At 51.7% G+C, this 26,927-nt stretch overlaps 8 protein-coding genes across 9 annotated transcripts; 5 read left to right on the top strand and 3 right to left on the bottom strand.

The window, feature by feature from the left end:
* Positions 1 to 973: 973 nt before the first annotated feature.
* Positions 974 to 4,792, top strand: TrAtP1_009588 (uncharacterized protein; the record flags this gene model as incomplete). Its single annotated transcript, XM_014091324.2, has 1 exon — positions 974 to 4,792. The coding sequence occupies one exon, from the start codon at positions 974 to 976 to the stop codon at positions 4,655 to 4,657; it is 3,684 nt and encodes a 1,227-aa protein (XP_013946799.2). The 3' UTR covers positions 4,658 to 4,792.
* Positions 4,793 to 6,984: 2,192 nt separating this feature from the next.
* Positions 6,985 to 8,133, bottom strand: TrAtP1_009589 (uncharacterized protein; the record flags this gene model as incomplete). Its single annotated transcript, XM_014091322.2, has 1 exon — positions 6,985 to 8,133. One exon carries the CDS (start codon positions 8,131 to 8,133, stop codon positions 6,985 to 6,987), a length of 1,149 nt encoding a protein of 382 aa, XP_013946797.1.
* A 397-nt stretch (positions 8,134 to 8,530) lies between these two features.
* Positions 8,531 to 12,302, top strand: TrAtP1_009590 (uncharacterized protein; the record flags this gene model as incomplete). The annotated part of the gene is made up of 4 exons (XM_066114353.1): positions 8,531 to 10,003; positions 10,058 to 10,883; positions 10,932 to 11,597; positions 11,651 to 12,302. The coding sequence occupies exons 1-4, from the start codon at positions 8,596 to 8,598 to the stop codon at positions 12,300 to 12,302; spliced, it is 3,552 nt and encodes a 1,183-aa protein (XP_065970449.1). The 5' UTR covers positions 8,531 to 8,595.
* A 674-nt stretch (positions 12,303 to 12,976) lies between these two features.
* Positions 12,977 to 15,072, top strand: TrAtP1_009591 (uncharacterized protein; the record flags this gene model as incomplete). The annotated part of the gene is made up of 2 exons (XM_014091320.2): positions 12,977 to 13,229; positions 13,283 to 15,072. The coding sequence occupies 2 exons, from the start codon at positions 12,977 to 12,979 to the stop codon at positions 14,854 to 14,856; spliced, it is 1,827 nt and encodes a 608-aa protein (XP_013946795.2). The 3' UTR covers positions 14,857 to 15,072.
* A 1,240-nt stretch (positions 15,073 to 16,312) lies between these two features.
* On the top strand, positions 16,313 to 18,984 carry TrAtP1_009592 (uncharacterized protein). The gene is made up of 2 exons (XM_014091319.2): positions 16,313 to 16,919; positions 17,014 to 18,984. Exons 1-2 carry the CDS (start codon positions 16,348 to 16,350, stop codon positions 17,939 to 17,941), a joined length of 1,500 nt encoding a protein of 499 aa, XP_013946794.2. The 5' UTR covers positions 16,313 to 16,347; the 3' UTR covers positions 17,942 to 18,984.
* Positions 18,288 to 19,049, bottom strand: TrAtP1_009593 (uncharacterized protein; the record flags this gene model as incomplete). The annotated part of the gene is made up of 3 exons (XM_014091318.2): positions 18,288 to 18,461; positions 18,543 to 18,901; positions 18,965 to 19,049. 3 exons carry the CDS (start codon positions 19,047 to 19,049, stop codon positions 18,288 to 18,290), a joined length of 618 nt encoding a protein of 205 aa, XP_013946793.1.
* Positions 19,050 to 19,223: 174 nt separating this feature from the next.
* TrAtP1_009594 (uncharacterized protein) lies at positions 19,224 to 23,657 on the top strand. Of its 2 annotated transcripts, XM_014091317.2 has the most exons (5): positions 19,224 to 19,832; positions 19,906 to 20,402; positions 20,452 to 21,694; positions 21,804 to 21,885; positions 22,039 to 23,657. In XM_014091317.2, the coding sequence occupies exons 1-5, from the start codon at positions 19,759 to 19,761 to the stop codon at positions 22,141 to 22,143; spliced, it is 2,001 nt and encodes a 666-aa protein (XP_013946792.2). In that variant the 5' UTR covers positions 19,224 to 19,758; the 3' UTR covers positions 22,144 to 23,657. The 2 variants fall into 2 exon arrangements, with proteins under 2 accessions (XP_013946792.2, XP_065970450.1); XM_066114354.1 differs by having other exon boundaries at positions 21,804 to 22,232.
* A 526-nt stretch (positions 23,658 to 24,183) lies between these two features.
* TrAtP1_009595 (uncharacterized protein) lies at positions 24,184 to 24,618 on the bottom strand (the record flags this gene model as incomplete). Its single annotated transcript, XM_066114355.1, has 1 exon — positions 24,184 to 24,618. The coding sequence occupies one exon, from the start codon at positions 24,616 to 24,618 to the stop codon at positions 24,184 to 24,186; it is 435 nt and encodes a 144-aa protein (XP_065970451.1).
* Between the last annotated feature and the right edge of the window lie 2,309 nt (positions 24,619 to 26,927).

Below are 26,927 nucleotides of genomic sequence, written 5' to 3' on the forward strand. Positions count from 1 at the left end.
TACAATGTTGCATATACGAGACATTCAAATGTAGATATGCTGAGGCTTCTTTCCCACAAGTACAAACATTCTGAACTGCTCGAACCCTAGCTGAGTGTATTCGAAAGCACTGTGGCGGATGCTGTATTATATACCATCTACTTATAAAGACCTGCGTAAACGCGCCAAGCTGGGAAATATCCGACGCATTTAAAACGTGATACAGATGTAGTGCAACTGGAAACTGATGAAAACACTGCTGGAAAACTCCATCTGTAACGAGGTGCCAAGGCTCCGTGTCGGCAGTTCTTTTCACACTCACCGTTGGAGTTGTCCTGGTCAAAGATGGCCCGGCACACCCGTCATGCCAAGAAACGTTCTAGGCTGAGCGATTCCTACAAGCCCCGGCAGTGCATCAATTCATCCAATCGCAAAGACGGGCTGCAGAGTGAAGGGAATCCCCGTCTGACAGGGCGACCCGTTTTGGGGTTGGTAATAGGACTGAAGCGAATAGTTTGCAACGCCCAATATTGGCTACCGCTGGTGCTACTAGGTCGAAGCACTTCTAGATGTGCTCCCGCATGCGAGCCGAAGCGGTTTGCAACTGGTTGCCTCCACTTGGCTGAGCTGCTCTCCAATCACTTGGTGCCCGACCCCTGTCTCAGCTCTCCCGCGTCCGATAGTTTCGGTCGCAGCCGCAAGCTGAAGAGCCACTATTGATCCATCAGCTCTCTTGTTGACGCCTCTGGGAGGAAGAGATGGCTCATTTTGAATAAATTACTGCGGCTGTGTAGGCTGAGACGCTGTGATTGGGCGAGGGCAGAAAGTGCTGCCAATGGCTGTATATACATGTATGAAATAGAAGGTATATATAGGCTTATACGTTTGTCCATGGTTACACGTTCTGCAAGCCGTTCAGCAGGCATCTGAACTACACCGCTATTGAATATATTAGTAGTACAACAAACTTCACAAACACTGTATGTGTCCAGAGATGAGCTGGCACGCACGTCTTGGCCTGGTGTTGGCGGCATTGGCTCATCTGGCCGCCGCCTACTGCACCGGCCTGTCGGACGACTGTCCCTCCAACCCGAGCCCTCTCCGACGCTTCAACCCGCTCAACTTCCACATCAACACGTGCAACTTCAAATGGACGCACGGCTGCACCATCCTGGACAAGCACGGCGGCCTGCAGCAGAAGCCGCCGCCCTTTTCGCTGTGCAACTCCAAGCACCGGCCGTCCGGGCTGCTGGCCACCGACGCTTACACGCTGGCGCTGCAGGTCAACGACTTCGCCCCGGACTCGCCCAGCGTCACGCTGCACGGCCTGTGGCCCGGCTCGGTGAATGGAAAGGGAGCACAGAACCAGCCGATGGGCTGCCAGCACGGCGAGGAATTCGACGAGTCGTACCTCGCCACCTTTGGGGCCCTGCTGAGGTACTACTGGCCGACTGACGCCAAGTACAACAACACCATGAGCTGCTTCATCCTGTCCGAGTGGATGAAGCACGGCACCTGCGCCGTCGTCCCCGGCGCCGATGGGACGGCGTTCCGGCTGCCACAGGAGGCGTATTACCGCACGGCGTTTGTGCTGGCCAACGAGGTCAACGCCAACCCGGCGCTGCAGACACGGCTTGTGAAGAAGAAGAACATGGAGCCGCTCATCAGCACCGGCTGCGTGCAATGTGCGTATCTCGCCACAGTCGGCTGGACGGAGACGACGGTGGACAGCGTGCCGAGGATGTCTGGCGATTGCATCAATCAGTGCTTTGCATGCAGCGACTGGGACATGTGCCCTCCGGCCCATCTGGACAGCACCGTCTTGCTGGACCCCAGCAACGCACCCCAGAGCAGTGCCAATGCCAGCATGCCTCTTGTGGAGTTTGGGATGCCAGCCCTGTCGAGGAATATTGACAACAGCTCCCCTTGGAAAGGCACATGGCGCTCGTTTGGCGCCGAGCAGATTGGGTCGGGCAAATTCGAGTTCGCCCAGACCTTCACCGAGGACACCCTGAGCGTCACCACCGACAGCCCGTACCCCCAGACGTGCGCGTACGAGATTCGATCGCCCGGGGAGATTGTCCTGCAGAAATGCGGTGCGAACCATCACCTGGAGGAGTGCCTGGTGCAGCGACTGCCGGACATTGGCGGCCTCGAGGTGGCCTTTTTGGCGTGTAACCACACCGGGGCCCCGGCGCCGGCCAGTTTCGACGCTGCAATGGACACTCACGGCTGCGGCAACTTTCTCATGTTCCGCTGCAAGTCGTCCTCGGAGGGCTGTGCCTTTTTGCCCGACGTCAGCCCTGCCGCTCCACTGCCAGCGGCCAGCAAACATGAAGCGTCCAAGGATAAGCCCGTCCTTCTGAGCCCCGATCAGCCAGGCATTGCCGGGGCACCGCCGGCGCTGCTGGGTACATGGCGCTCGCTCCAGGTTTCAGAGAACTATCAAGAGGGTCTGGCTCGATGGAATTTCACTGCCAATGGCCAGGCGTCGCTGGAATGGCCCAATTATAAAAGCCGCGGCGTGGAGCGCTATGCCGTCACCCATTCGGAGCATGACGACCTGGTATTCCTCGCCGGCGCCAGTGGCAGCATCACCTGCCGCTTCGACTTTCAGTACGACCCGGTGTATTCCTACGCGGTGCTTGACTGCGGTGTGGCATCTGATGATGTAGCAGACAGCTTCCTGTCGCCGCACACGCAATGGGCCATGGGGCGATGCAACCCGTGCAGCTCCCAGTGTAGATACTCGTGCGGCCCGGAGAACAACTACTGCGGGGCCGGATCGTGCGGGCCGGCCGACACGGACTCGGTGCCGTCCAACACGGAGAGGGTTGCACAAGTTCCTCTGGCAGGCGTAGCAGACCCCAGGCCAAGCCACAACTGGTGCACGCCGGACGACTCCAGCTGCTGGCCCACCAAGACGGCCATCCACGAGCTGGAACAAAAGCTGGATCCCAAAGCACCACGGCTCGGTCTCCAGTGGAGCAGCTACCCCCAGCCGCAGCCGGCCCCGGTGCCGACGGGCTCCGTCAACAACCAGTCCTTCTACGGCCTGGGAGACACGCCCACCGGGTTCAAGGCCTTGTATTACTACGAGGACGTGAATGAGATGCAGCGCCCGTGCTTCAAGGTATCCGCCAACTCGACGGAATGGAACCACGCATCGGACATGTGCAAGGCGGCGCTCCACCAGAACGAGTACCGCGACTGGAACCCCTTCATCGTCGTGTTCCCCCTCAACGAGCAACATGTTGCCAGCGCCTTGACCTTTGCTGCCCGTCACCGACTATGCATTGCCACATCCGGTACGGGCCACGAGTACAACAGCCGCAACTCGTGCCCGACCGGCGGCATCCTCATCCGCACCATTCTGTTCAAGGACAAGGCCTTCCTGCCTACCTGGAACGAGGACCCATCCATTGCTCCCAGCGGCGCGTTCAAGTTTGGCGCCGGCGCAGTCTTTGCCGAGATGCACGCCTTCTCCGCGCAGTACAGCCGCGTTATCGCCTCGGGCTGGTGCTCCACCGTCGGCATGGTCGGCTTCCATCTCGGCGGCGGCCACGGGCCCTTTGCGCCGTCCATGGGCCTCGGCGTGGACAACGTGCTGGAGATTGAAGTCTTGCAGATTGGCCAAGACGGCGCCGTGCACAAGAAGATGGCCAGCCGCCGGCACAACGCGGAGCTCTTCTGGGCCATGCGCGGCGGCGGCGGCGGCGTGTGGGGCGTCATTCTCTCCATGACGATCCGGGCTCACGCCGTGCCCGACGGAGGCCTCAGCCGCGTCTTCATGCCCCAAAACGGCACCTTTTGTCCCGGCTCGGGCCAGTTTGGCTATGAGTGGCTGCGGACCATGTGGAAGGGCTTCTCTGCCTGGAACCTGATGCTGAACCAAAAGGTCAGCACGCAGGCGGCCTTTTTCATCAACACGACCAACTATGCGACGGGCGGGCTCTGCGCAGTCACATGGCAGTTCAACTTTGAGTACTTTTACGCGGGCGGCCAAGCAGAGCCGGACTATGTTCTGTTCCGCGACAAGCTCCAGGAGGTGCTTGGGGGCCCGCCCGTGACGGAGACCAACTTCCACTCGGCCTTTGACTACATCCTCTCCATGCCGGCTGATAAGTTCCCGCTCGCCGTCTTCAACCCGCTGCCTGCTCCGCACCCGCCGTCCGACGCTGCCACGGGCTCGCAAAACTCGGTGTTTGTCTCGCGACAGGCCATGGAGAAGAAGTTTGCGCCGACGATGATGGACGTGCTGGATATCTGCGTGGCGTCGCTGAAGCATCCGGACTCGACGTCGCCGGGGCCAGGAGGGAGCCGCTGTGGCTTTCACTACCTGTACACTTCGCTGACGGGCAACAAGGGGAGCACGCAGGCAAAGGGTACGGCCATCTCGTCGGGCTTCCGAGAGGCCCTCATGTTGTGGAACGCGCGGACCTTGTCTACGAAGCAGTCGAATGAGACGTTGTATGAGATTGGGCCGAATAGCTATTTCTCCGAGAGCTCGTATGTGATGCATGACTGGACGGGGAGGTATTGGGGACAGGAAAAGTATGAAAAGTTGCTGGCGGTGAAGAAGGCGCATGATCCGGGGAGTCGGTTTTGGTGCCATCATTGTGTGGGGGATGATCCGAAGGATGCGTATGGAGAGCCACTTGGTGTTGGGAGCTCGTGAGCATCTGTGTGTTTACTTGGCATTGTCTGCGTCGATTTGGTGTTTTTGTTAGTCTGGATGTGAAGTTTAGCGTTGTCTAACAAGTTGGATAAAAAATATTGACTAGGCATAATATATATAAGACTTGTGTATTTGCTTGTCATGGTAATTATAATGACTGCTTATTGAAGTTGCCATCTATTCAGTTGCAGTGGCTCAAAGTCAATTCCAATGAATACAGGGTAGATTTGTATATATAACAATTGTTAGCTACGCAGCCACCTCAATGGGTATGAAATAGAAACAATGTGATTTGCAGTGTAGTTGACTCTGATTTAAATACTATGAAAGACATTGCGCTTCAAAGATGACAGGCTAGTTTTACTAAAAGTAGAGAATTATAGGTCAAACTCGAAGCTATCCAAATTGACTTGCCTCAAAAATTAGAGAACAAGACACTGTGCTAATCAGAAATAAAAGATACGCTCCGTTACTGCTAATGCGTATAACCCTTGGAATATTCCTCTGCTGGAAACAGCGACCAGGTGGTTTCTCCAATGGTTTAAATGTTAGAGAATAAAACCATTGATTCCGAGTTTGATGGACTTCAGGGTGTCGCTACACAGTGCGCTGCACATCCCTGCCTTGTCAACTTCAACTGGCCCGGAATTTACGCCCTCTGACCTGAAACCTACATACTTCATCACTCCAAGTTTAACCCACAGGAGACGTCAAGATGCCGGTTGGAAGCGATGCAGAGAAGCAATGTCTGCTCCCTCCAAGAGAGGCACAAGTCCAAAGGAGGGCAGATCCCCCAGCAGTCAGCAACACCACCCTGTGGAAAGTTTTGCTGCCGATGGGCCAGTCCTGCGTCTTGCTGGCCCTGGTCGCGGCCCTGCTGTACTGCCTCCGCGATTCCGAGCCCGGCTTGACATCGCCGTTGGAAACTTGTGCCTGGAACCACCTGGAGCCGCATCTCCCTCTGTTATCCGTTGCGCCGATTCAGCGATCCGAGTTTCTTGCGCGCCAAACGGCTCTGGCGCGCGAACTGGACGCCGCTGGGGTCGATGCCTTTATTGCCGAGCCGTCTGCGTCGACGTCGTATTATGCAAACATTTCTTCCGGCTTTCACCTCTCCGAGCGGCCTTTTCTGATGGTGATTGACAAAAGGGGCCGGTTTACGACGCTGGTGCCCAAGTTTGAGGCGGGCCGTATTGCAAAGCTCGACATGGTGTTTGACAACAAGACGACAATCGCCTGGGTGGAGGAAGAGTCGCCGTATGAAGCGCTCGCGAGAGGCACGGGCTACGAGAAAGTCATGATTGACGAGCATGCGCGCTTCATGATTGCCGCTGGGCTGCAAGAGGCGGGGATTGAAGTCGTGCCCATGTCGGAGACGGTCCAGACGCTGCGATCCGTCAAGTCGGAGGACGAAATCGCTCTGCTAAAGGGCATCAACTCGTTTACGCTCGCGCTGGTGCAGTCGCTGCAAAAGTGCATCCGGATTGGCATGACGCAGGAACAGGTCGTTGACGCTTCTCAGGCGTTGTTCACGCGTGCTGGAGTCGGTCATGGATTCTGGGTGCTGGTGCTGTTTGGCGACCAGGCGGCGCTGCCACATGGCGGTGAGACTGGGCGGACGCTGCAGGAGGGTGAGTTTGTGCTTATCGACATTGGCTCGGAGCTTTATGGCTACTGCAGCGACGTGACGCGCACAATCCTGCCGACGGGAGCGACTGTGAGTGACGACCTCATGGCCGTTTGGAAAACCGTGCTGGAGGCGCAGTCTGCTGGGCTGTCGCGTATGAATGTGGATGAGGCGTGTTCGGCAGTCGACGGTGCCTCTCGGGATGTCATACAACAGGCCGGCTATGGAAAGTTCTACACCCATCGATTGGGACACGGGCTTGGATTGGAAGGACACGAGCCGCCGTATCTGAATGGTGCGAATGATCAAAAGTTGAAGTTGGGAGAGGTGGCCACGAATGAGCCGGTATGATCTACTCTTCTGCTGTTAAACTTGCTGATAACTAATGGGATTTAGGGTATTTATGTCACTACTGAAGAGGCGGCCCTACTCGGAAAGAAGACGGGCTTTGGTGTAAGACTGGAGGATCCCATCTTGGTTACTAAAGACGGCGGAGTGCTGCTGACTGGAAACCGGGCACAATCTCCTTGGAGCCCTTGAAATAGTGCCTGTTCCGGGATACGGTGCTCAAGTCTGGGGAAGGCCGCGATGTGAATTTCTAGGCGCTGGAGCATCATGTCAAGATGACACTGCGTTCTATCATTCTTTACTGTAAATATACATGTAGTAAACGAGGGTTTAAAAGTAAAGGTGCAATACCTCAGCTACACATATAAGGACCAAATTCAGCAGTCACATAGTCCAGTTCGCTACTACTGTCAAGCACAAAGATTCTATAACTACCCCCGCCCGGCTCTACGCGAACCACCACATGGCCCTGCCGACTGCGCATCTCAGAAGTGAAACGACTGTTGACAAGGCCATTCTCCGGCAACATTCTAGTAGCAAAGACGTTGCGGCGCTTCACGCCCGGCCACGCCCCAAGCATGCGCTGCAGCTGGGCCATTCCCGGATGCGTGACGTGCCAGGCCGGAATGATGTACGTCGCGGCGTCGAGCAGGCCAACAAAGTCCGGTCCGCAGGCATCAAAGTAGCCGTGGTGGTTGGCAACGGCCACGTCGACTTTGCCTGCGGCCTCGGCCACGGGCGTTTCGACGTCCATCCAGGGATAGCGGCCGTCGTACGTGTCGCAGGTGAGGTCGCCGCCGGTGTAGTAGCAGAAGAGGCCGTACGACACGAGAAATGCCATGGAGCACTTGTTCTCGTCCGGGAGTGCCTCGGGGGGTAAGGCGCTGAGGTCCGGGAAGAGCGAGCGGCTCTCGTGCCCGGTGCCGGTCCACACGGAGCCGTTGGCGGCGAGCGTCCGGATGGAGAATGTCGGGTAGTCTTGAGGGGAGCGTAGTTTTACTTGGCTGGTTGAACCGACGGCGATGCGGGCGATTTGACGGCCTTGTCGCCGCCTGGCATCGAGCCAGGCCAGATAGTTGTCGGCGAAGGGGGCTCGCAGCGGTGGCCGCAAGCCGTAGTCGGGATAGGCGCGGTCGATGACGAGCGTCGCCGGCATGAGGTGGTCGACGTCGCTGAGGCCCGTCAGCTGGAAGCCGCTGCCCATGGCGGTCTTGTCGGAATGGACATCGCCGACGTGGTCCGGATGGACGTGGGTGGCGATGAGATAGTCCAGCGTCGTGCTGGGGCTGTTGCGAAGAGCATAGCGGGCCACCAGCTCGCCGGGGCGGCGCGAGCCGTCTTGTCCCAGGGGAATATCCTTGGAGGTCCCACAGTCAATGACAATGGCTGTCCCGTCTGGTCCGACAATCAGGGTGGCATTGCCGCACCCGGTGTCGATGTGGTGGATATCGAGGGTTCCTGGTGTCCACTTGGGGAATACTGTAGGTGTTTCTCGGGACATTATAGGCACATTTGTGTAGGAAATGTACTTTCATAAATACACCCAAGATCCTTGCTAATGTTGAGTGTTGCTAGAGTAAGCTGAGTAGATTCCAATGAAAGAAAGAGGTGGAAAAAAGGAGCATTGGTGGCACTTGGTAGTCACATGTACATGAGTGAGTTAATGAGGTATAATTCGAAAAGATTACAGCATTTTGTACTACATAGATGTAGACAATACAATAAGGTATTGTCATTGATACGGCCATAAGGATTCAGTTTACCCCTCCTTTGTCGCTGATTAGGCGGCTGTGCTGCCTGCAGGCCAAGGCAACCCGTGGCGAGGCTGGGTTGGATGCCTCTTTCTAGATGTACCTGCATGCAGCGAGCCCAACTTCATCTTCTCCCAACCACCAAGCAAGCAACCTCATGATTCTCGTCAACTCTGAATCCACCTGAGAAGCTTGCTATTCATCAATCACAAATGGCTACCGAGACACGAACACATGGCGACTATACTGTGGGATGGATCTGCGCCTCGTCGATCGAAAGGAGAGCGGCAATGGCCATGCTGGACGAATTGCATGAACCTCTACCAACGCCAGAATATGATCGAAATATATACACTCTTGGGTCTATCGGCAAACACAACGTTGTTATTGCATGCCCGCCGATGGGAACAGCTGCACCATATATCATTTCTATGACCAACATATTTCGCGCAATAAATTTCAGCTTGTTGGTTGGCGTTGGCAGCGGCATCCCACCCGATGTTAGACTCGGCGACGTCGTCGTTGGCACACTCGAAGGCCACAATCCTAAAGAAATGATGTTGAACCCACTAGTAGAAGCGGAGAATTCGGTACACGTCGAGACATGGGCCGCTACTCCACCACAGCCACTTCTCGAAGCTCTCAAAAAAATAAAGACCGAGTATGAACTATCTGGATCTAGGATACCAGAATATCTGGAGAGGTTGAAACGAGACTCTCCGGCATTGGCATCGAGATACCTCAAATCCGATTCTCTCCAAGATCTGTTATTCGATGCAGACTACGGTCATGTTACACCAGATTTTGCGAATCTCAGTTTCATTCCTAGGGAAGAGAATGACTGTCGATTCTGTGACAAGACGATGACTGTGAAGAGAAAGCCTAGAGAAATGCGTGTCCACTACGGTTTAATCGCTTCGGCCGATCGAGAGATTAAAAGCGCGCCCTTACGAGATAGGCTTTGTCGAAATTTCGGGGGGAAAGTTCTGTGTATTGACATGGATATAGCAAGGATAAAGATTCTATTCCCGAGTCATTATCCATGCCTTGTCGTTCGAGGAATCTGCGATTATGCAGACTCCCATAAAAATATGGAATGGCGGGACCACGCTGCCATCATGGCGGCAGCATATGCGAAAGACCTCCTGCAGTACGTCTTTATAGAACATGCTGATCGACGGCCGAATGTGAAGCGTGTAACTGGCCAGACCATCGACTATCAGGCACCACCAACTCAGCAGCCCTTGGCTCCCGCCGTACTGCAAACAGCCTACGAGTATATATTCCAAAATCCTCGTCCAGCCCCTCAACATCCCGGACCTGGCTCAGGTACTACATTGATAACCCATGTTCCTCAATCAAGCTCCCGCCCTATATATCCTTCTCCTCCTACTCCACCTCTTAGGCCTCGAGCTCCTCTGCCTCTTTCTCTTAGGCCTCGGGCTCCTCTGCCTCCACCTCCTAGGCTTCGGCTGGTTCCTCTGCCTCCACCTCTTAGGCCTCAGGCTCCTCTGCCTCCACCTCTTAGGCCTCGGGCTCCTCTGCCTCCACCACTATCCCAACCTTATGCACCAGATTTTCCCCCATGGATGCCCTTCTCTTACAACGCAAACATTGAGAGTAAGTAAACCTAATGCTATTTGCATTACATCGAGTGCCTAACACCACGAGTAGTTCACGCCGCCATATCTACAGATGAAACCGATGACTTGTCAACAAAACTAACTCTACTTAGTGAACAAGATCTTCAGATCCTAGAATGGCTGACACCAGTTGACTACGGCCCTCGACATAGGGACTTCCTGAGAAGGTGGCAGCCGGAGACAGGTTTGTGGCTCCTGGACTCGGCAGAATACAAAACATGGTTAAGTACCAAAAAGCAAACTCTTTTCTGTCCCGGAGATATCGGAAGTGGAAAGACCATTCTCACTTCGGCTGTAATCAACGATGTTAAAACGAGGTTCCAAATCAATCCCGTGGTTGGTATTGCTTACATCTATTGCGATCACCGGCACAAAGAGACACAGCAAATTGACGAGTTAATTGCCAGCATACTTAAACAACTAACCCAAAAATTGTTTTCTTTACCGGATTGCATAAGGCAAATGTACGAAAAGCATAAATACGGACAAACGCGTCCATCTCTAAATGAGATTTTGGGAGTATTACATACTATAATTGGGGAGTACTCACGAGTCTTCATAATTGTTGATGCGCTTGATGAATGTCCAACGTCTTCTGGCTGTCGACAAACTTTTTTAAAAGAGCTCTCCAATCTCCAAAACCAGTTTGGAGTCAACTGCTTTGCAACCTCCAGGCTAGATCCAGACATAATTGCCCAGTTCAGAACGAATAGCATATCGCTGGAGATTCGAGAAAATGCCAAGGATGTACAGCTATACGTAAAAAGATACATGGAGCAACTACCGGCTTTTACCGAACTGGATCAATGGCAGCAGGAAACAATGTTGGTCAAGGTCCTGGAACACGTTGATAAAAGGTATGATCTAGCCGATATAAAATTGGTAATTGATATTGACAAGTGCAGTTTTCTCCCAGCGGCAATTTTTGTACATTTGCTCGAGGAGAAGCTACATAGCGAACCATCGATCACGAGAGCAGTGGAAGATATGCTGAAGCCTAATCTGGAATTGACAGCAGAAGGAGAGGCTGGGGCCGAGGCTTCTATACAGATTTTGTCCGAATTGGAACATAATTCTGAACAAGACGTGGTCACAGAATCCAGCACTGTTCGAAATGAAGGAGCATGGGCCACAGACTTGTCATCAAGAGGGCAGTTTTCAGATTCAGGATATGCTTCTATGCCACGTGATCCGACAAAAAGATCTGAAGTTTCCAAAAATGAAGCAATAATGGAAGAGTCTTATAACATGATTGCAGAATCAGAATCTAACAACGTTCTGGAAGAACTTGCGTCTACTGATCAAGTAGACAACATGACAGATGATGCAGACGACAGGACAGAGTACTCAGCTGCGACAAGCTTGGGAGATTCCAGAATAGAGCAACTCGTTTCGCAATTAGCCGACCAGTTGATTGGCGAAGTGTTTTTGGACGGGCTTGATGATCGATCGATGGAAACTGTCTTTAGTACTCTCCAAGACCTTCTCAAAAGTTTCGCGCTTAAAATTGGTTTCAACGCCCAGTCTCAAATAACAAGAGACATCATGTATTACACACACAAGTATAGCAGGTAAGCCTTCCATCGTTGAACCATGGCTGAGTCTTAACTGACACGGTTGAAAGAAACATCGCTCGCCTACTTGAAACACGGCTGAGTAATAGAGATCAAGATCGTGACCAATCTGGCAATAGGATAGCTCCGGAACTTTCTCAAGAAATGACCAGAGATTGGCTTGATAACCTTGATAACCTTGACGATTTGGACGAACTTGAGCCCTACAACGTCCCAGACAATCAAGATGAGGAAGAAGATCTTGAAGTAGATCATCCAGACCAAGGTTATGAAGAAGATGGAGAGACGAATGCTTTCAATCTCAGCGCACACCGCGATCTTATCAGTGCATCTGCTGCATATCACTGGCTTCTCGTAACTTTGAGAAGAGAGTCACTGTTGGAACTAAAGTGTTCCAAGATGGAAGATATCAGACAAACGATTCTTTCCTCTTTAAAAGCGAACCAGAAGATAAGTAGGTCGAGACCTGCAGAGGCTTTCCGTACAACCTTCTTCATCAACTGGGATCCCATCGCTTTTCTTACAGAACAACTATACGATGAGAGTCCAGAAGAGGCGATTGATAAAGTAATTACTCTAACGGGATCTGCAAAAAATGCCCAGGCACTAACAACTGTGCAATATCTGCGTCAAACTTGGCCAACAACTGGCGAGCACGTCTTGCAACTGGTAAAGAACGTGCTAAGGGGGGGCTCGTGGTGAAAAGTACACAGGTGAGTGTTCAGAATCGTGCTTTTAATAGAAAAGTTATCCGGCACCCCAATTCTGTTATTCATCACTCCAGTTACTGCTGCTACTGAAGCTACTGCTGCTACTGAAGCTACTGCTGCTACTGAAGCTACTGAAGTTACTGAAGCTACTGATGCTACTGAAGCTACTGATGCTACAAATGCTACTGATGCTACTTCAAATGTATTTGGCAGTTGAACTACAGCTGGGGTGCTGGATAACCTTTCCCTTTTTACAGCAGATCTAATATTGCATTAGGCCGTTTACCAGAAGGCACAGAACTCACTGCGTGGAACACCGAGACGGATTTCATGGTAGAGGCATTTGGTACTGCAGCCTCCATCGCAGAAATTGGAGAGCAGCTTGCATGGCTAAGTGCAAGCCTTCGCTCTTCTTGTTACGATACTGGAATTGCTTTCATCACCCCCTCTCTCCACATCCTAGAGTCTAAGGATGCAACACTGCGAATGCAGAATCCTAATATTCAATATCGATTTGAGTACGCAATTGAACAGGGCGAGGAGGACTCGTTAGATAATGGGGAATGCTGGCATAATTTGTTCAGAAACCCAATTTTAGTGAAAGGATTCCCGGTACTTCGCAGGCCTAAGCCTCAAATTGATACAGGTCTTGAATTACCATTGAACATGATGGCGGCACTTGCTAAGACGCAACGGATTGACGAGTTTAATGGCGGAGTTTTCATCAAAGGGTTTTCGACTATGCTAATCCCCACTAACTTCATCGAAGGCGTTATTATATGGCATTTGCAATATAGGGCTGATGGAGATCACATCTCTTATTTTGATGCTTGCGTGCCTCACGCATCGATCAACACTTCTGACATTGAGCAATCTCGAAATATCGTTGGATGGTGTTCGCAAGCAGACCTCTTCGCTGGTAAGTATCTTGATACTGGGGTTGTTTCCAATGACTAATAGCTACGTACACAGGAGCCAATGAGGCCAAGTATAACGTGCAAAGGTCAGGCCTGCCTAGGCCAACCGCAGACTGTGTGCTTCACAACATTTCTATATCCGCCGGAAAATATATAACCGGAGGCGTTAATTTTGCGATGGGTGTTAAAGACCAACCTATCCATCTAACAAGGGGAAGTTACACGCCAAAGCTTGAGTGGATTCATAAGAAGTTTGTTGTACTCTGGGATGAAAGATATAAGCGTGGCTGGCTAGTCAATGGCACAACCGCTTTACTACACCTTTCTCGAGCAGCTTTAAAGCGCAAACAAGAGAGTCCGTTCAGATCTCTGCTGCTTTTCAAGCCTGGTTCCATGGAAGAAGCCACTGAACGATTAACGGCAGAATCTGCAGTTCAGGTACTTACAAATGAACGCAACATGAAGCTAAAGATATACCGAGATAAAAGCCAGCATAATGAAAGAGTGGTCTGGAGAGGAACAGAAAAGGAGACTGTTGTCTATGAAGAGGAGAAATTTTACCGTTTTCAAGATCTAGTCGACGATCTCTATAACGTCCTGGAGAAGATGGTGGAGTACCAATACCATGTTGCGAATAGAGACGGAGTGAGCGTGAAGTGCAGAGTTCGCAAACACCTTGACGGCTGGGAGTTTGACGACATTATCGAGAACCAAGATTGCCGTCCCAGCGTTGCAACGCTAGAAGCAATGGGCTATGGATGGGTGAATCTTATTACGGAAATTGGCGCCGTCACTTTGCTTGGTAGGGATTTTGGCGACATCATTCAGCCTTCTGGTACCGAGACACTCTGTGATCGCTGGTCTCAAATGCCAATGGGTGGATATTTTCTTGGGGCTTGTGTCTCGGATCTTGCCAACATTATACGATCGCATGGAAACGAAGAGCAGCTGAGGCTTACGAATAACATCAGTTGGCACAATAGGCCGTTTGAGTCATGCCGATGCCATCGAGCATCTTCGTCGAAGCACTCTTATCTGGTACAAGAGCTAAGCAAGTCAAAAGACGACAAGAGATTAAGGAGCAACGGTAGCAACGATAGCAGCGGTAGCAAAGCTTATACCACCGCGTCGCTAGATCTTCGAGGCGCAGTCATCTTTAGCCACAACTACCAGCTGGCCTTTAAGCAAGACGATGTTGAGAAATCTGCGACATCTACCAAATCTACCAAATCTAAGCCTTTACTGGCCCCAAAAGCTTCAACTGGGGATGGAGATGCCGGCCCAAGTCGAATTCAACTACTCGTTGAAGGAAATGAGAGCAATTTAACCTTGGACGCTGGGCAGTTGACACCGATGCTTGAATCAGCTACGAGTGAGCACTGCGATTCGCAGCCGGGTCTGCACGAATCGCAAACGGAAGCCAGCATCGATGATTCGTTGGCCACATCAATCTCGAATGTTCAGGGGCACAGTGTCTCAAAGGACTCTTCAAATATTATAGAAGAAAAACCACTTGCTACAGCCCCTGTAAGCCAAGAGAATGGTGGCATAGACTCGCGACAAGGGAAAGGCAGACTGGGTAGATGGAGGCACTTTAAGCAGCGACTTTCTCATTTTTCTAAGAAATAGGATGAAGGCTAGGGATAGGTCAACAATAGGAGCAAGGCATTGCCTGTAAATAGAGGTAGCATCTACATATGTACTATAAACCTAGGGAAAAGTTACATGTGTCCGGCCCCCTAATTACCTAACAACCCAGCTATATGTCACCAATGCAGCCCATCTGCGTATTAAAATATGCAGCTGCCAAACATAATTTAAAGTAGCATCAGTAGCATCAGTAGCATCAGTAGCATCAGTAGCATCAGTAGCATCAGTAGCATGTATAGCAGTAGTAACCCATCTCTAGCCGGAGTGCTGGATAACTCTTCTCTAATCTACATGTAACTACTGCGCGCACCAACGTAACGCAGCTCTTGGTACATGATCAAGCTCAAGGATGCACTACCCCAGCCACTATTCTTGTGTATCGCATTGCAGATGAAATACACCCACCTATATTTGGCAAACTTCCATCCCATACCCATGACGAAATCCTTCATGCAGCCAATGCCAAACTGCAGCTCCAGGTATGACATCAAAAGGCATGGCCAGGACCCTGAACGCCACCGGGCACGTGCGCCATCCGCGAATCGGAGGCCTTTGCCACAGACGCCTTTTGTGGGGAAATTCTTGCTCGAAATCCCGCCATTGTTTTCCCTCCATCCAACCAACTTTGCCATGGCTCTTCTCTCTTGTCAAGAAACCCCCAGTTTCTGGCAGCTAAAAACGCTGGTGACATAAGCAAGCAGGCGACTTTCCCGTTCAGTGTTTCCATCTTGGGCCAAGTTCCATTTATTAGTTCCCTCTCTGTTAATAGCGGCAGGCACAATCCAAATCGATCCTGCCAAGGTCCTTTTCTCGGCTGCTGCCTTTTTACGACCAAGCTCTAGACGCGCCGGGCCTTTTTCTTCCCTCTTTTTTCTTCTTCTCTCTTCTCTCGTCCATATTTTCTCTTATGGATTGACTTACTGACAGACTGGCAGACTTTGGACGACTAGTATCATTTTCACTAATCTTTTTTCTACCTTCTTTTTCTTCATCAATCTATCCATCTACCGTGCATTTCTCGTCATTCTCGTAATCCCGCTCTTCATTCATCCAAAACGCCATAGTCGCTCTCGTTTCCCATTAGCCTCTGCTCGAGCACCGCCACTCCTTTGTCCAAACAGCTGCCAAAAACGCCTTGTTGCAACGCCCTTCAAACTCGGACAGGCTTTTTCGCCTCCCCCCGCCACCCGCTGCCGTCATCGCCCGGTTCGCGACCCTGGCTTAGGCCTGCTTCGTCCATCACCAGCTCCCGTGCTTCCACCTCTCGCATCGCGTGCCCGCCGTCGGCCGGTTTCCCAAGGCAGGCATCCAAGGCACGACAAAAAGGCCTAGGCAGAGCCCCTCGGTCGATAAGGCGCACCCCTGAGCCGAGCCGCACGATCACTCCACCAAAGCGAACTCTCACCTCTTTTTTTTTTTTTTTTTTTTTTTGTTTCGCATCGTAGCGCTCTCGAGATTGATGCCGCCGCCATGCCTCTTCTCAGTGGAAAGAGTCACAAGTTCAAGGTCGCCCCTCCCAAGATCCGCATCGAAAAGGTCGCCGTCGAGAATGCCCCGAAACCAAAGCCGAGGTCTATAGCTCGACCCGGGCTATCGTCGTCGGCGCGATCATCGCCGATTCGCAAGCTCTCGCCAAATGCCACCTCTTCCTCTATAGCCTCGTCTCCTGCCAAGAGCAGTTCGCCATACCCCTCATCGACCGACGAGAGGCGCTTCGAGCCGCAGCGCAAGCGAAAGGCGCCGACCAGCGCGTCTCGCCGCTCACCCGCTAGCGACCGCATCGAGTTCGACAAGGACAGCGACGCCGAAGATGACAACTGGATGGACTTGGATTCGCACAAGCGCCAGCGAAAGGCAACCAGCGAAGATTCAAACCGCACGCTGAGGAGCGCGAGGGCGTACGAGCGGAAGGATGAGGGGCTGCAGTTCATCCACGCCGTCGACGTAGCGTCGCTGGAGCACAAATGCGCTCCCATCATGGGGGCTTCCAAGGAAGACGTCGCCGTAGAACTCCAGTATCCCACTCTGCAGCGCCGAGAAAAGTAAGTCAAGCTAAGGAAATCTGCATTCCAAGGGCCCCTCACCCCGCCCTTTGTGTAACAGTGGTGTTCAAGGAATCTTCTAACAAGAATCTAGGTTTCAGCTCGTTTGGGGCAAGGATAAAATCGACACCGTGGAAGCGAGTATACGCATAGTGCGCCTCGTCGCCGGAACCTATCTTACCGACGCAGAAGCCGAGCCGTTTACGAAGCATGACAATGGCATCATCCGACGACTGGAAAAAGCGTCTAACAGGAACATCCAGGATTTGGCTGGCTTCAAGGCTGCGCTGCGCGATTACAACGAGAAACTTCTTGAACTGGTGGAAGCCGGTGTTGTCTCGAATAACCTTGAAAACCTGCACGAGCTCCCCTCGGAACTCACCGATTTCATTCTCGACCAGATCTATGATCGTACAGTGGCTCCAAAGGTGGAACTCCTTTCCAAGTACGAGAACGGAACAGACTTTGTCTATGGCGAGCTTCTGCATCCTTTCATCACAAAGATTCTTGTTGAGCAGGCTAAGATGACGTCCGACCAGGTGTTTGTCGATCTGGGTTCGGGCGTCGGCAATGTCGTTTTGCAGGCCGCACTCGAAGTCGGATGCGAAAGCTGGGGCTGCGAGATGATGGAGAACGCCTGCAACCTCGCAGAGGCTCAAGAGAAGGAGTTTCATGCGCGATGCCTGCTTTGGGGCATAGAACCAGGTGAGGTGCACATTGAACGTGGCGATTTCCGTAAGAACGCCTTGATCCACGATGCCTTGAAGCGGGCCGATGTCATCCTCGTCAACAACAAGGCATTCACCTCACAGCTTAACGACGACTTGATCCGAATGTTCTTGGACCTGAAACCGGGCTGCAAGATCATCTCCCTCAAATCCTTTGTGGCCGACTCCAAAAGCAGCCACAACATCAACGATGTCGGCAGCACCATCCTCGAGGTCGAGGAGTGCACGTACCCCGAGGGCTTCGTCAGCTGGACCAACGCCGGCGGGCAGTATTACATCTCCACGCGGAAATAGACTAATTAGAGCTTCATCAGCACTGCATAAAGATGTTTGTTGAGTATTGTAGAATATAAATCATTGAGTACAAATCAGGAATATGGGTAGTTTTTTTTTTTTTTCTCTTTCTTGGAACTGAGGATTTGGGTTAACGACATTGGAGGATAATTATTTTTTTCTTGTTTTGCTTGAAAGAATGTTTGAAAGAAGAGCGGTCATCAACAGCGAAAGATCAACGCGTTAGTAGATGAAGCGACGAAACAAACTTGACTGTATAAAATATGTATGAAAGAAACAAAGCATCCTTACCGCCATGATATCATGCTGTTATGAAATGGAAACAATTTTTTTTGTCTTGTTGGTACTACCGCCCCTTTCCCAGTGTTGGTTCGTTTGCGAGATTCATAGCGTCTGCCTCTTGGGCCATTCTCTTCATCCATCTGTCGATGAGCTCCTTGTTCTCTTGCTTGACCCTATCTCTCTCCTTCTCAGCCATGGAGAGCTGCAAATTAAGCGCAATCATCTCGTCTTGGACTTGCTGTATGTATACGTCAGTACCTACTTATAGATTGGAAGGGAAAGGGCTTTTGCTGTAAAGCAAGTTCAAGCATGATAGTACCTCAACAAGCTTCCTCTTTTCTTTGAGCTCGTACTCTCGGTCATTCACTTTCGTAGCAAGAGAAGTTCTTTCTGTAGTAAGATCCTTGAGAGATCGCGTATCCTGCTTCGTCTTGGAGCGCAGCTTGTCCAGCTCCTCCTCTGCAGTCCGCAGTCGCGTCTCTGCCACGCCTCGCGAGCGCAATGCCTCGGCAAGTTCAAGACGCAGCTGAGCCACGCCGGGGTCGTTGGCTGCTGCCTCGCCGGGCTGAAGGGAGGGCGACTTTGAGCGGTTGTTGTTGTTGCCTTGGCCGGCGAGGAGGGATTCCAGAGTCAGTTTTTCGGCTTCTAGTGATGAAATACGGTCTGCCATTTGTGAACCTGTGGATATACATGGTTTGAGTCTATATGTCTATGAAAGTAAGAGGGCAAAGGGGCACAAACAAGCTTGGACGAGCTCCATGTTGACGGGATTGTTGAGCTCTGATTCCCTGAGGGAAGAGAGGTACTCGTCTCTCCAGTTGGGCATGGCTGAGCGGAAGCGGAAGAATACAAAAAATAACGCGTATATGCTTCTATAAAGTGGTAGCAGTCAAAGGCATACTCAAACCCCTCCTGTATGCAAGTAAGAAAACAGTTGATGAGAGATGGAAGCCAAAAGTACAAGCATGCAGTGAGTCTAGTGGGGTTGCGCTCTATGAGTGACAGCCTTTGGGGCGATGATGCAAGCTGTGGTTTAGCCGACGAATAGCCTCGCCTCTTATTGGACGGAGCTCTGGTGGCTAGCTGCGGATCTCCAACCTCTCTTGAGCTTCATTCATCTCATACAATAAATATCACGTCTTTGTTCTTCTTCGTTTTTCTTGTTTGTCTGCCGTCATGAGAGCGAGGTGACAGCGCAATGGACACCCTTCACGCAAGAGCCGACTGGGAGCGCGTAGGGGACAAGTGGTTCCGCAAGACAGAGCAGTATACCGCCGTCTTTGGCCAGGACCTGGATCTCGATGGCTACATCGTCACGGGCGCTCCCTATGCCGGGGCTCTGGCGCTCTGGCGGGACGACACCAAGCTGCAGGCTCACAAGACGGGGCAGTCGACGAAGCCGGCCATCGAGATCTACAGCCTGGCGGGCAAGAAGCTGCGCAACATTGCCTGGGACAGCGGCGCCATCAAGGGGCTGGGCTGGTCCGAGGAGGAGGCGCTGCTTGTTGTTGCGGCGGATGGCAATGTGAGGTGCTATGATATGCAGGGGGGACTTTAGCCACTTTTCGCTGGGGAACGGGGCAGATAACTATGGAGTTGAGTCTTGCCGGTAAATGCTATTCACGTCCTGTTATCGACGAGGAAGAGGTGTGATAATGGGAGAGCTAAGCAGCGACAAATAGGTTTTACGACAACGGCTTGGTTGCTTTGCTGGGAAACAACACTTTGGTGACAGTCTCATCATATGCAGAACCGCGGCCAAAGCTGCTCGCGTCAGTACCGGCGGGTGAGATTCACTCATGGGGCATCATCGCGCCAAACCACACGCTGTCTCGCTCGGTGGAGGTGCTACTCAGTATTGGATCGACTGTTTACGTTGTCGATGCTACGGACTGCGAGGACAGATTCCTGGATGTTGGGCCCTTTTCACACATTAGCGTTTCGCCAAACGGTGGCTTTGTCAATCTCTATGGGAAGAATGGCAAGGCGCACGTCATATCGAGCGATTTCCAGGAGAGGTTATTCGAACACAACTCCAACTCAAACACCCCGCCCAAGTATGTGGAGTGGTGTGGCAGCGATGCCATCATTGCTTGGGAGGACGAGGTTCATGTGATTGGGCCGGGAGATGAGTCTTCGTCTTATATATACGATAGCACTCGAGTGCATGTCGTATCTGGTTGGTCTTATCACACTATGATGTTTGTCTCATGCTGACTTGTGAATAGAGCACGATGGCGCTAGATTAATAACAAACGACTTTTGCGAATTTTTAGAAAGGGTGCCCGATGACACGCTCCAAGCATTTGGCGCCGCCTCAGAATCATCCCCTGCATCCATCTTGCTTGATGCTGTCAAGCAGCTTGAGCTGCATTCTCCCAAAGCAGACGACTACATCCAGCTTATTCGGCCAAACCTGACTGAAGCTGTCGACACGTGCGTTAACGCCGCCGGTCGCGAGTTTGATCCGCAGTGGCAGAAGAGACTGCTCAAAGCTGCATCATTTGGCAAGTCGGTGCTGGACATTTACAACAGCGATGAATTTGTCGACATGTGCGAGACACTGCGAGTCCTCAACGCTGTGCGCGGCTTTGAAATTGGAATGCCCGTGTCCTTTCAACAATATCACAGGCTGACGCCTGAGCGGCTCATCCAACGACTAATCCAGCGGCACGAGTACTTGCTGGCGTTGAAGATTGCTGGCTACCTCAAGCTTCCGACGGACCGCATCTACGTTAGCTGGGCATCTACCAAGGTCCGAATTGGCGCCCAAGATGACGATACCATCTGTCGATTGGTCGTGGAGAGACTTTCAGGGAAGCCGGGCATTTCTTTCGAAGAGATTGCAAGGGCTGCACATCACGAGGGCCGAACCCGATTAGCTACTGAGCTGCTGAACCACGAACCTCGTGGTGGGAGACAGGTTCCTCTTCTCCTAGACATGGAAGAGGACGATCTAGCCTTGGACAAGGCAATTGAGAGCGGTGATACTGATCTCATTCTTTTTGTCCTCTCAAAGCTGAAGAAGAAGCTGCCACTAGCCTCATTCTTCCGAGTAATCAACGTTCGGCCTACAGCAACGGCACTGGTAGAATCTGCCGCCCAGTTGGAAGGAGACAATACCCTTTTGAAAGACATGTATTACCAGGATGACAGACGGATCGATGGCGCCAACGTTTTCATCCGCGAATCACTCCGACAGCCGGATGCACGCACGGCATCCGATAAGCTGGCGCTGGCGGCCAAGCTTCTCTCGGAATCAAAGGACAACGCGGCAGAGGTGTATGTGCTCAAGGAGACGACGCAGCTCCTTCGGGCGCAGGAAGCGCTAGACCGCGATTTGACAGACTCCTTCTCGGGACTTAGCGTCAACGAGACGATATTCAAGCTGATCCGGCTCGGGTACCACGGGAAGGCAAAGAAGATCCAGAGCGATTTTAAGGTGCCGGAGAAGGTTGCCTGGTGGATCAGGTAAGTCATGGTTGCCCCGATCTGCACGATTCCCGGATATCGCATATCACTCCAGACATGTGATGGGCTGACTGGCGGCGGGCGTTTTCTGCCATTGCCGTGTAATTAGGCTTCGGGCACTTGTCGCAAAGCGAGAGTGGGGCGAGATTGAAGATATTGCAAAGGCGAAAAAGAGTCCGATCGGATGGGCGGTAAGTTGATTTAGAGTTTTGTCATTTTCTCACATCGATCGGGTGTAGTCAAGCACGTGGAAGGGAGTGAGATTTTATGAGACGGCGTTAAGATGAAACACGCAAACCCCCGAAACTTGGCTAACTCTCTTCTTTTCCTTCTTGGAACAACAGCCCTTTTTCAACCTCACGCTACAGGCGGGTAATCCGCGCTTGGCGGCCGTGTTTGTGCCCAAGTGCACGGGTCTGGAGCCGGGGGGAGACAATCACCATGTATGAAAAGTGCGGGCTGCGGGTCAAGGCGGCGGAGGAGGCTGTCAAGTTGAGGGATGCGGCGGCATATGAGAGGCTGTTGGAGGCGGCGGGGGGGGAGGGATACGACGGAGGGGAAGGAGATTGAGAGGATTGGCGGGTCGACGTTTAAGAAGTAGAGATGGGAGGATATAATGATGTTTTTTGGTATGGATAGATTGTTCTGGGGTTATTGATGCTGGCGGTTTGCGTTGCTTTGTTTGTTGCTGGGTGTTGACCTATCAAGATGTAGACTTGCAATATATGTTTCTACGAGGTTGATGCCAGATGGATGCAAATACAGCCTTGAAGGGTTAGGTTCAAGTTGCATTCGGCTCGTCGTAAGCGATACCGCGAAATATCCGATATGCTTTATTGATTCAACAGCAGCTCTAGAGCTTCCTTTTCTGGAACTTATCTCCATCATCGGAGATTTTGAGTTAAGCTCGTTTCCTCTTTTGACTGATAGCTACGATTCTTTTCTTGTTACTCCACATGTAATTTCGAGATCTTGGTTTAACTAGGTTGGTGCTTATGACCGCTGCTGGTCATGATACTACTACCTCTAATCATGCTTTCTTCATGAGTTGATCATTGTCTTTGAGAAAGTGCTGACTGTTATTTCACAGGAACACCTTTCCCAAGGACAAAGGAATAGATGGTTCAACAACAGTCGTTAGGTCGTTGAGTGTGTTGGATTTATACAGCTAACAGCGGAATGCTAGTAATTCACCACAAATATTGAGAGAAACTGGAGCCAGGGCCGCATTGGCTGAGCAGTAGCCAAAAAAGGCATGAAGTGATACCATGGTAAATCTCGCAGTATCTTATCTAGATCTAGAGCCAGAGTTATAAATGGCGTCGATGATTCACTTCGGCGATATACAGTACCGTATGGAGCAGCTCCATTTAGGCGTGGTCAGCGAGATGGACAGATTGGCGAGCAAGGTCGAGATATGGGTCTCTTTGACTGTCGTTGAACATCTTGATCTTGCCTGACTCCATATGAAGCTAGAAGCTCCGGCGGTTTAGCTAGTGTTGTCTCTAGTTTGTGAGATTGGGCCAAGTCCAGCCCGCAGCCTTACCGCCTGTTTGAATCGATATCTGTATGGAACTACGTATTCTAGTCTGAGGAGAGAATGACCTTATGGCTCATGGCTTGTGATGCGCTGATGCACGGCAAATGGCCAGCATGACAGATAGATGGGTGCAGATGTCATGCTATGGCTTTCCGGGGGGAGATGGGCCTACATGATGGGACTTGTTCCTGGCAATGATCAATGTTTTTGTGTGGCTCATCATTCGTCGTCATGAGCCACCGAATGCAGTAAGAAATCAGGTAAATCAGAAGGAAAATGCAACTGACTCGCGGGGCATAAAAACTGAAAAAAATATCGCCGCGCCGAGGCGACCCATTTTCCCCATGAACATGCATGCATACAGGGGCAGCGAATGAGGAGAAGGAAAAAAAGACAAAAGACCACAAAGAAAAGCTACCTGTGCAAGGACCAAGCACAAGGACTAGGGCATTTAATGGCGTGTTGTGCTACGAGTTAGGCGATGTGGCCATCTATCGGATGATCTGAGAGAATCCCACCCTGGTCTGGTGATGCGGGTCTGGAGAATTGGGGGAGCTGTGATTGGGGTTGGTGCTTGACTTTTGATATTAAGTAGGGGGGGAGGGATCGGCCATGTCCACGTGTTTTTTTTGACGGAGGCTCCCGTGATTGTTTGGAGATGTCTGTTTTTCGTTTGTGTTTTTTGGTGGTGGATGTTTGTAGTTGAGCTTTTGGAGAGTATTTGATATGGACATTGACCTGTATTTGATACGGTCCGTATAATATCAAGTGGGCATCGCCGTATTATGGAAGGCAGCCTAGTGGTCGACATTGTGGATGCCTTCCCCTCCCGCGCTATGGGACGCGGTAGCGTTGCATTTCCATTGCACGCAGCACAACCATGTGATTTTGGATGATCTGATGGCGCCGTGGTTGGCTGGGGTGGAGGGATGGATGGATTGTTAGCGGTCTAGTGCGAGATATTGCAGCGGGGTCTGGGGGCAGCGGAGAATAGAAGGTGAGGAGATGGACTGTGTTCATGTTCTTGATGTGTGATTTTGGTTGGAGTGAGTGGGTGAGGGGCTGGTTTGATGTCATATGGAGGAGGCACAAAACATGTGAGAGGAGAGTGTGTGTGCACGAGTCGAGCGCGTGTAGAGGCTGGTGCATCATCATTTAGCATGAGGGCTGTGATGTTGGTTGCTGCCGTCGTAGCATCTGCTAATGTATGGGTAGATGAAGAAAGAGATACGAAAAGTGAGGTTGCGTGCGTGATGTATGCTACGATACGTGCGTCTTTGCATATCGCTTCAAATATCCATGCTGTGCAAATGGTATTCTTGTTCAGCAAATTGGAGTGAGGAGGGAATGCGGGGCCGTCCTCACAGCATCTTCTCCATATCATGGCATGCTGGCTTTGTGGGGAAACGCTCGTCCTAGGGGCAAAGGCAATATGGACTACGACTACTACTACCTACTTGCAGGCCCTTTTGTCGCCGTTTGCATGAATCGCCAGGAGGGATTGGGGGCCATGTCAAGGTATCCGGTATTTGAGCATGTGTGCGCATGCAGTCAGCAGCAAGAGAGGCTGGGGTAAATAGCTCCAGTTCCCCGTATCGCGATAGAGACGAGTTGCCCTCGGCAGCTGAAGAGGAAAAAGAGGCAAAAACAATCAAGACTCGGATCAATAGGTGGCGGCTGCTTGTTTCCAACAGCTTGTCTCGGATAGCATTGATCTCTGCAAGACAGCATTTGGTTTATTTCTGGCATGTTTGCGGCTGATCGGTCGGCCCAACAGGCATCATTTCAATTTTTTGCAGTTCCAAATTTAGAATCTTTGTTATACCAGAGCTTCTTCCAAGACATTACCAGGGCTTCCTAAAATAGGACGCAAATGGATCAATACCAGCCGATGAATGCTTTTTTTACTCCTGAGAAAGGGAGGGGGAAAACGTGGCAACTACTGGTGCTAGTAAAAAGCAAACTGAGGGGGGAGGTCGTTTGTTTGTCTGGAATGCAATATCGAGGATTCGGGGTCCAGGAGAGAGGCCGCTAAACAATGTTTCGCCGAAAGCCTCGTACAGTAGGGGTTTGTTTTGTCTGAGTCAAGCTGCATGCATGCGTGGGGTTGATACGTGCCGTACTTGTACTCCAGGATATTTGTACAACATGAATCCCGAGATGGGATGAGAGACACAAAAACGCACAAGCCGTCAGAGAAAGAAGAATGATGGGAGGGGGCGTGAATGTAGACTTGTGTTTACTGCTAGTATTTGCGAAAGAAAAAGAAGAGTTGACAGCTGGAGTGAGCCAAGCGCCACGAGGAGAGACAGCGTGATTTGGGAGCTGACGAGAGCATCAGCTTTGGGCTGCAAGGCGTAAAGCGCACATGTCATGTATAAAATAGATGCTCAGCTATTTGATAAAGAAGACACTACTGGTGCCAAACATCGCTAGTGCTTCGACCAGCGGCGGGCTCCGAAGCAGACGGGCTGCATGCGTTCTTCAACGGGCAGATTCGTGATGCGGTATAATGCGTCAAGGACGGCTAGCACCATTGCACTACATGTGCATTGCATATCACTGTAGATAGGAGGGAGCTCGTGATGCAGGTCACACCTGGAGAGACGATGCCTGCATGGTTACTTACGATGGCAGTAGCCGTGGCATCGGGCGGAAAACCAAAGGGAGCGATATTTAATACAGACAATTACAGATGCTGAGACATGCATTCAATGAACATGTGCCTTGTCGGCTGATGGCGATGAGGGCCGTTTATCGTCACGGCGGCGTCACGGGCTGGATCCTATTGGCAAGGCGGAGATGAGGTGTCCAGGGCGGGTAATCACGGAAACTGACACTTGCAAGGCTACAGGGCGCCCAGATCGAGGACCAAGGTCGAGATGGAAGGACACAAACGGCGTATTACTGGCCTGATCCAGACAAGATTCGCAACAGCTTTGAAGCCACTCATCAGAAGAGGCGAAAGTTCAGAAGTGCTGAAGCAATCGAAGCTGAGCAGCTAATGGCAGCAGTGCGCGCAGGCAGAAAACTGGGCCAATCTTTCACTAGAGACCCCAAACCTCGGGCCGGCGCAAGGGATTGGATTTTGATGCTTTTATTGGCGATCGAGACCACGAGTCGAGACTCTGTCCAGTCGAGTTCCCCTGGAACGAACGAGACCGCAGAGGTACATTAGCGGCGAGGCGGCTGGCGGTGCTAACGCGGGTAGATGGAGGGTACTAGCAGGCGACGGTGTACTCGCGAGAGACTGGAACGTGGTGGCCTTTACTGGGTGGCTTTTGGTGGCGCTGCTCTGATGGTTGAGCTGCAGGGCAAGCAAACAAATTACGCATGATGTATCTATGATAATAATTACACCGAGAATAAGTGAGAGTCAAGCCCTTTGAGTGCATAACTCAGCTATTTCCTAGGTGATCCATCTCTCTTATCGCAATACTTGAACACAGTCGACACACTCGCCAAATTCAATTCGACATCACGCTCCCGTCAAAGTCGAGTCAAGCCAACAACGTAGCTGACAGGCTGCTTTGGTCCAGGCTGCTGATCCCCTGCAGCCCACCGCTAGCAGCCATGCCCAGTGCCTGTGGTCGCCTGCACCCCGTCCTAGCGCGGCTAGCGGCGCCCCCTCGTTAGCGGCTTGCCCCCCTCTCTTTGCTCAGAGAATCCGTTCATATTATTTCGTATCCACTG

Source organism: Trichoderma atroviride, chromosome 5 (assembly GCF_020647795.1).
Source record: "Trichoderma atroviride chromosome 5, complete sequence".
NCBI lineage: Eukaryota > Fungi > Ascomycota > Sordariomycetes > Hypocreales > Hypocreaceae > Trichoderma > Trichoderma atroviride.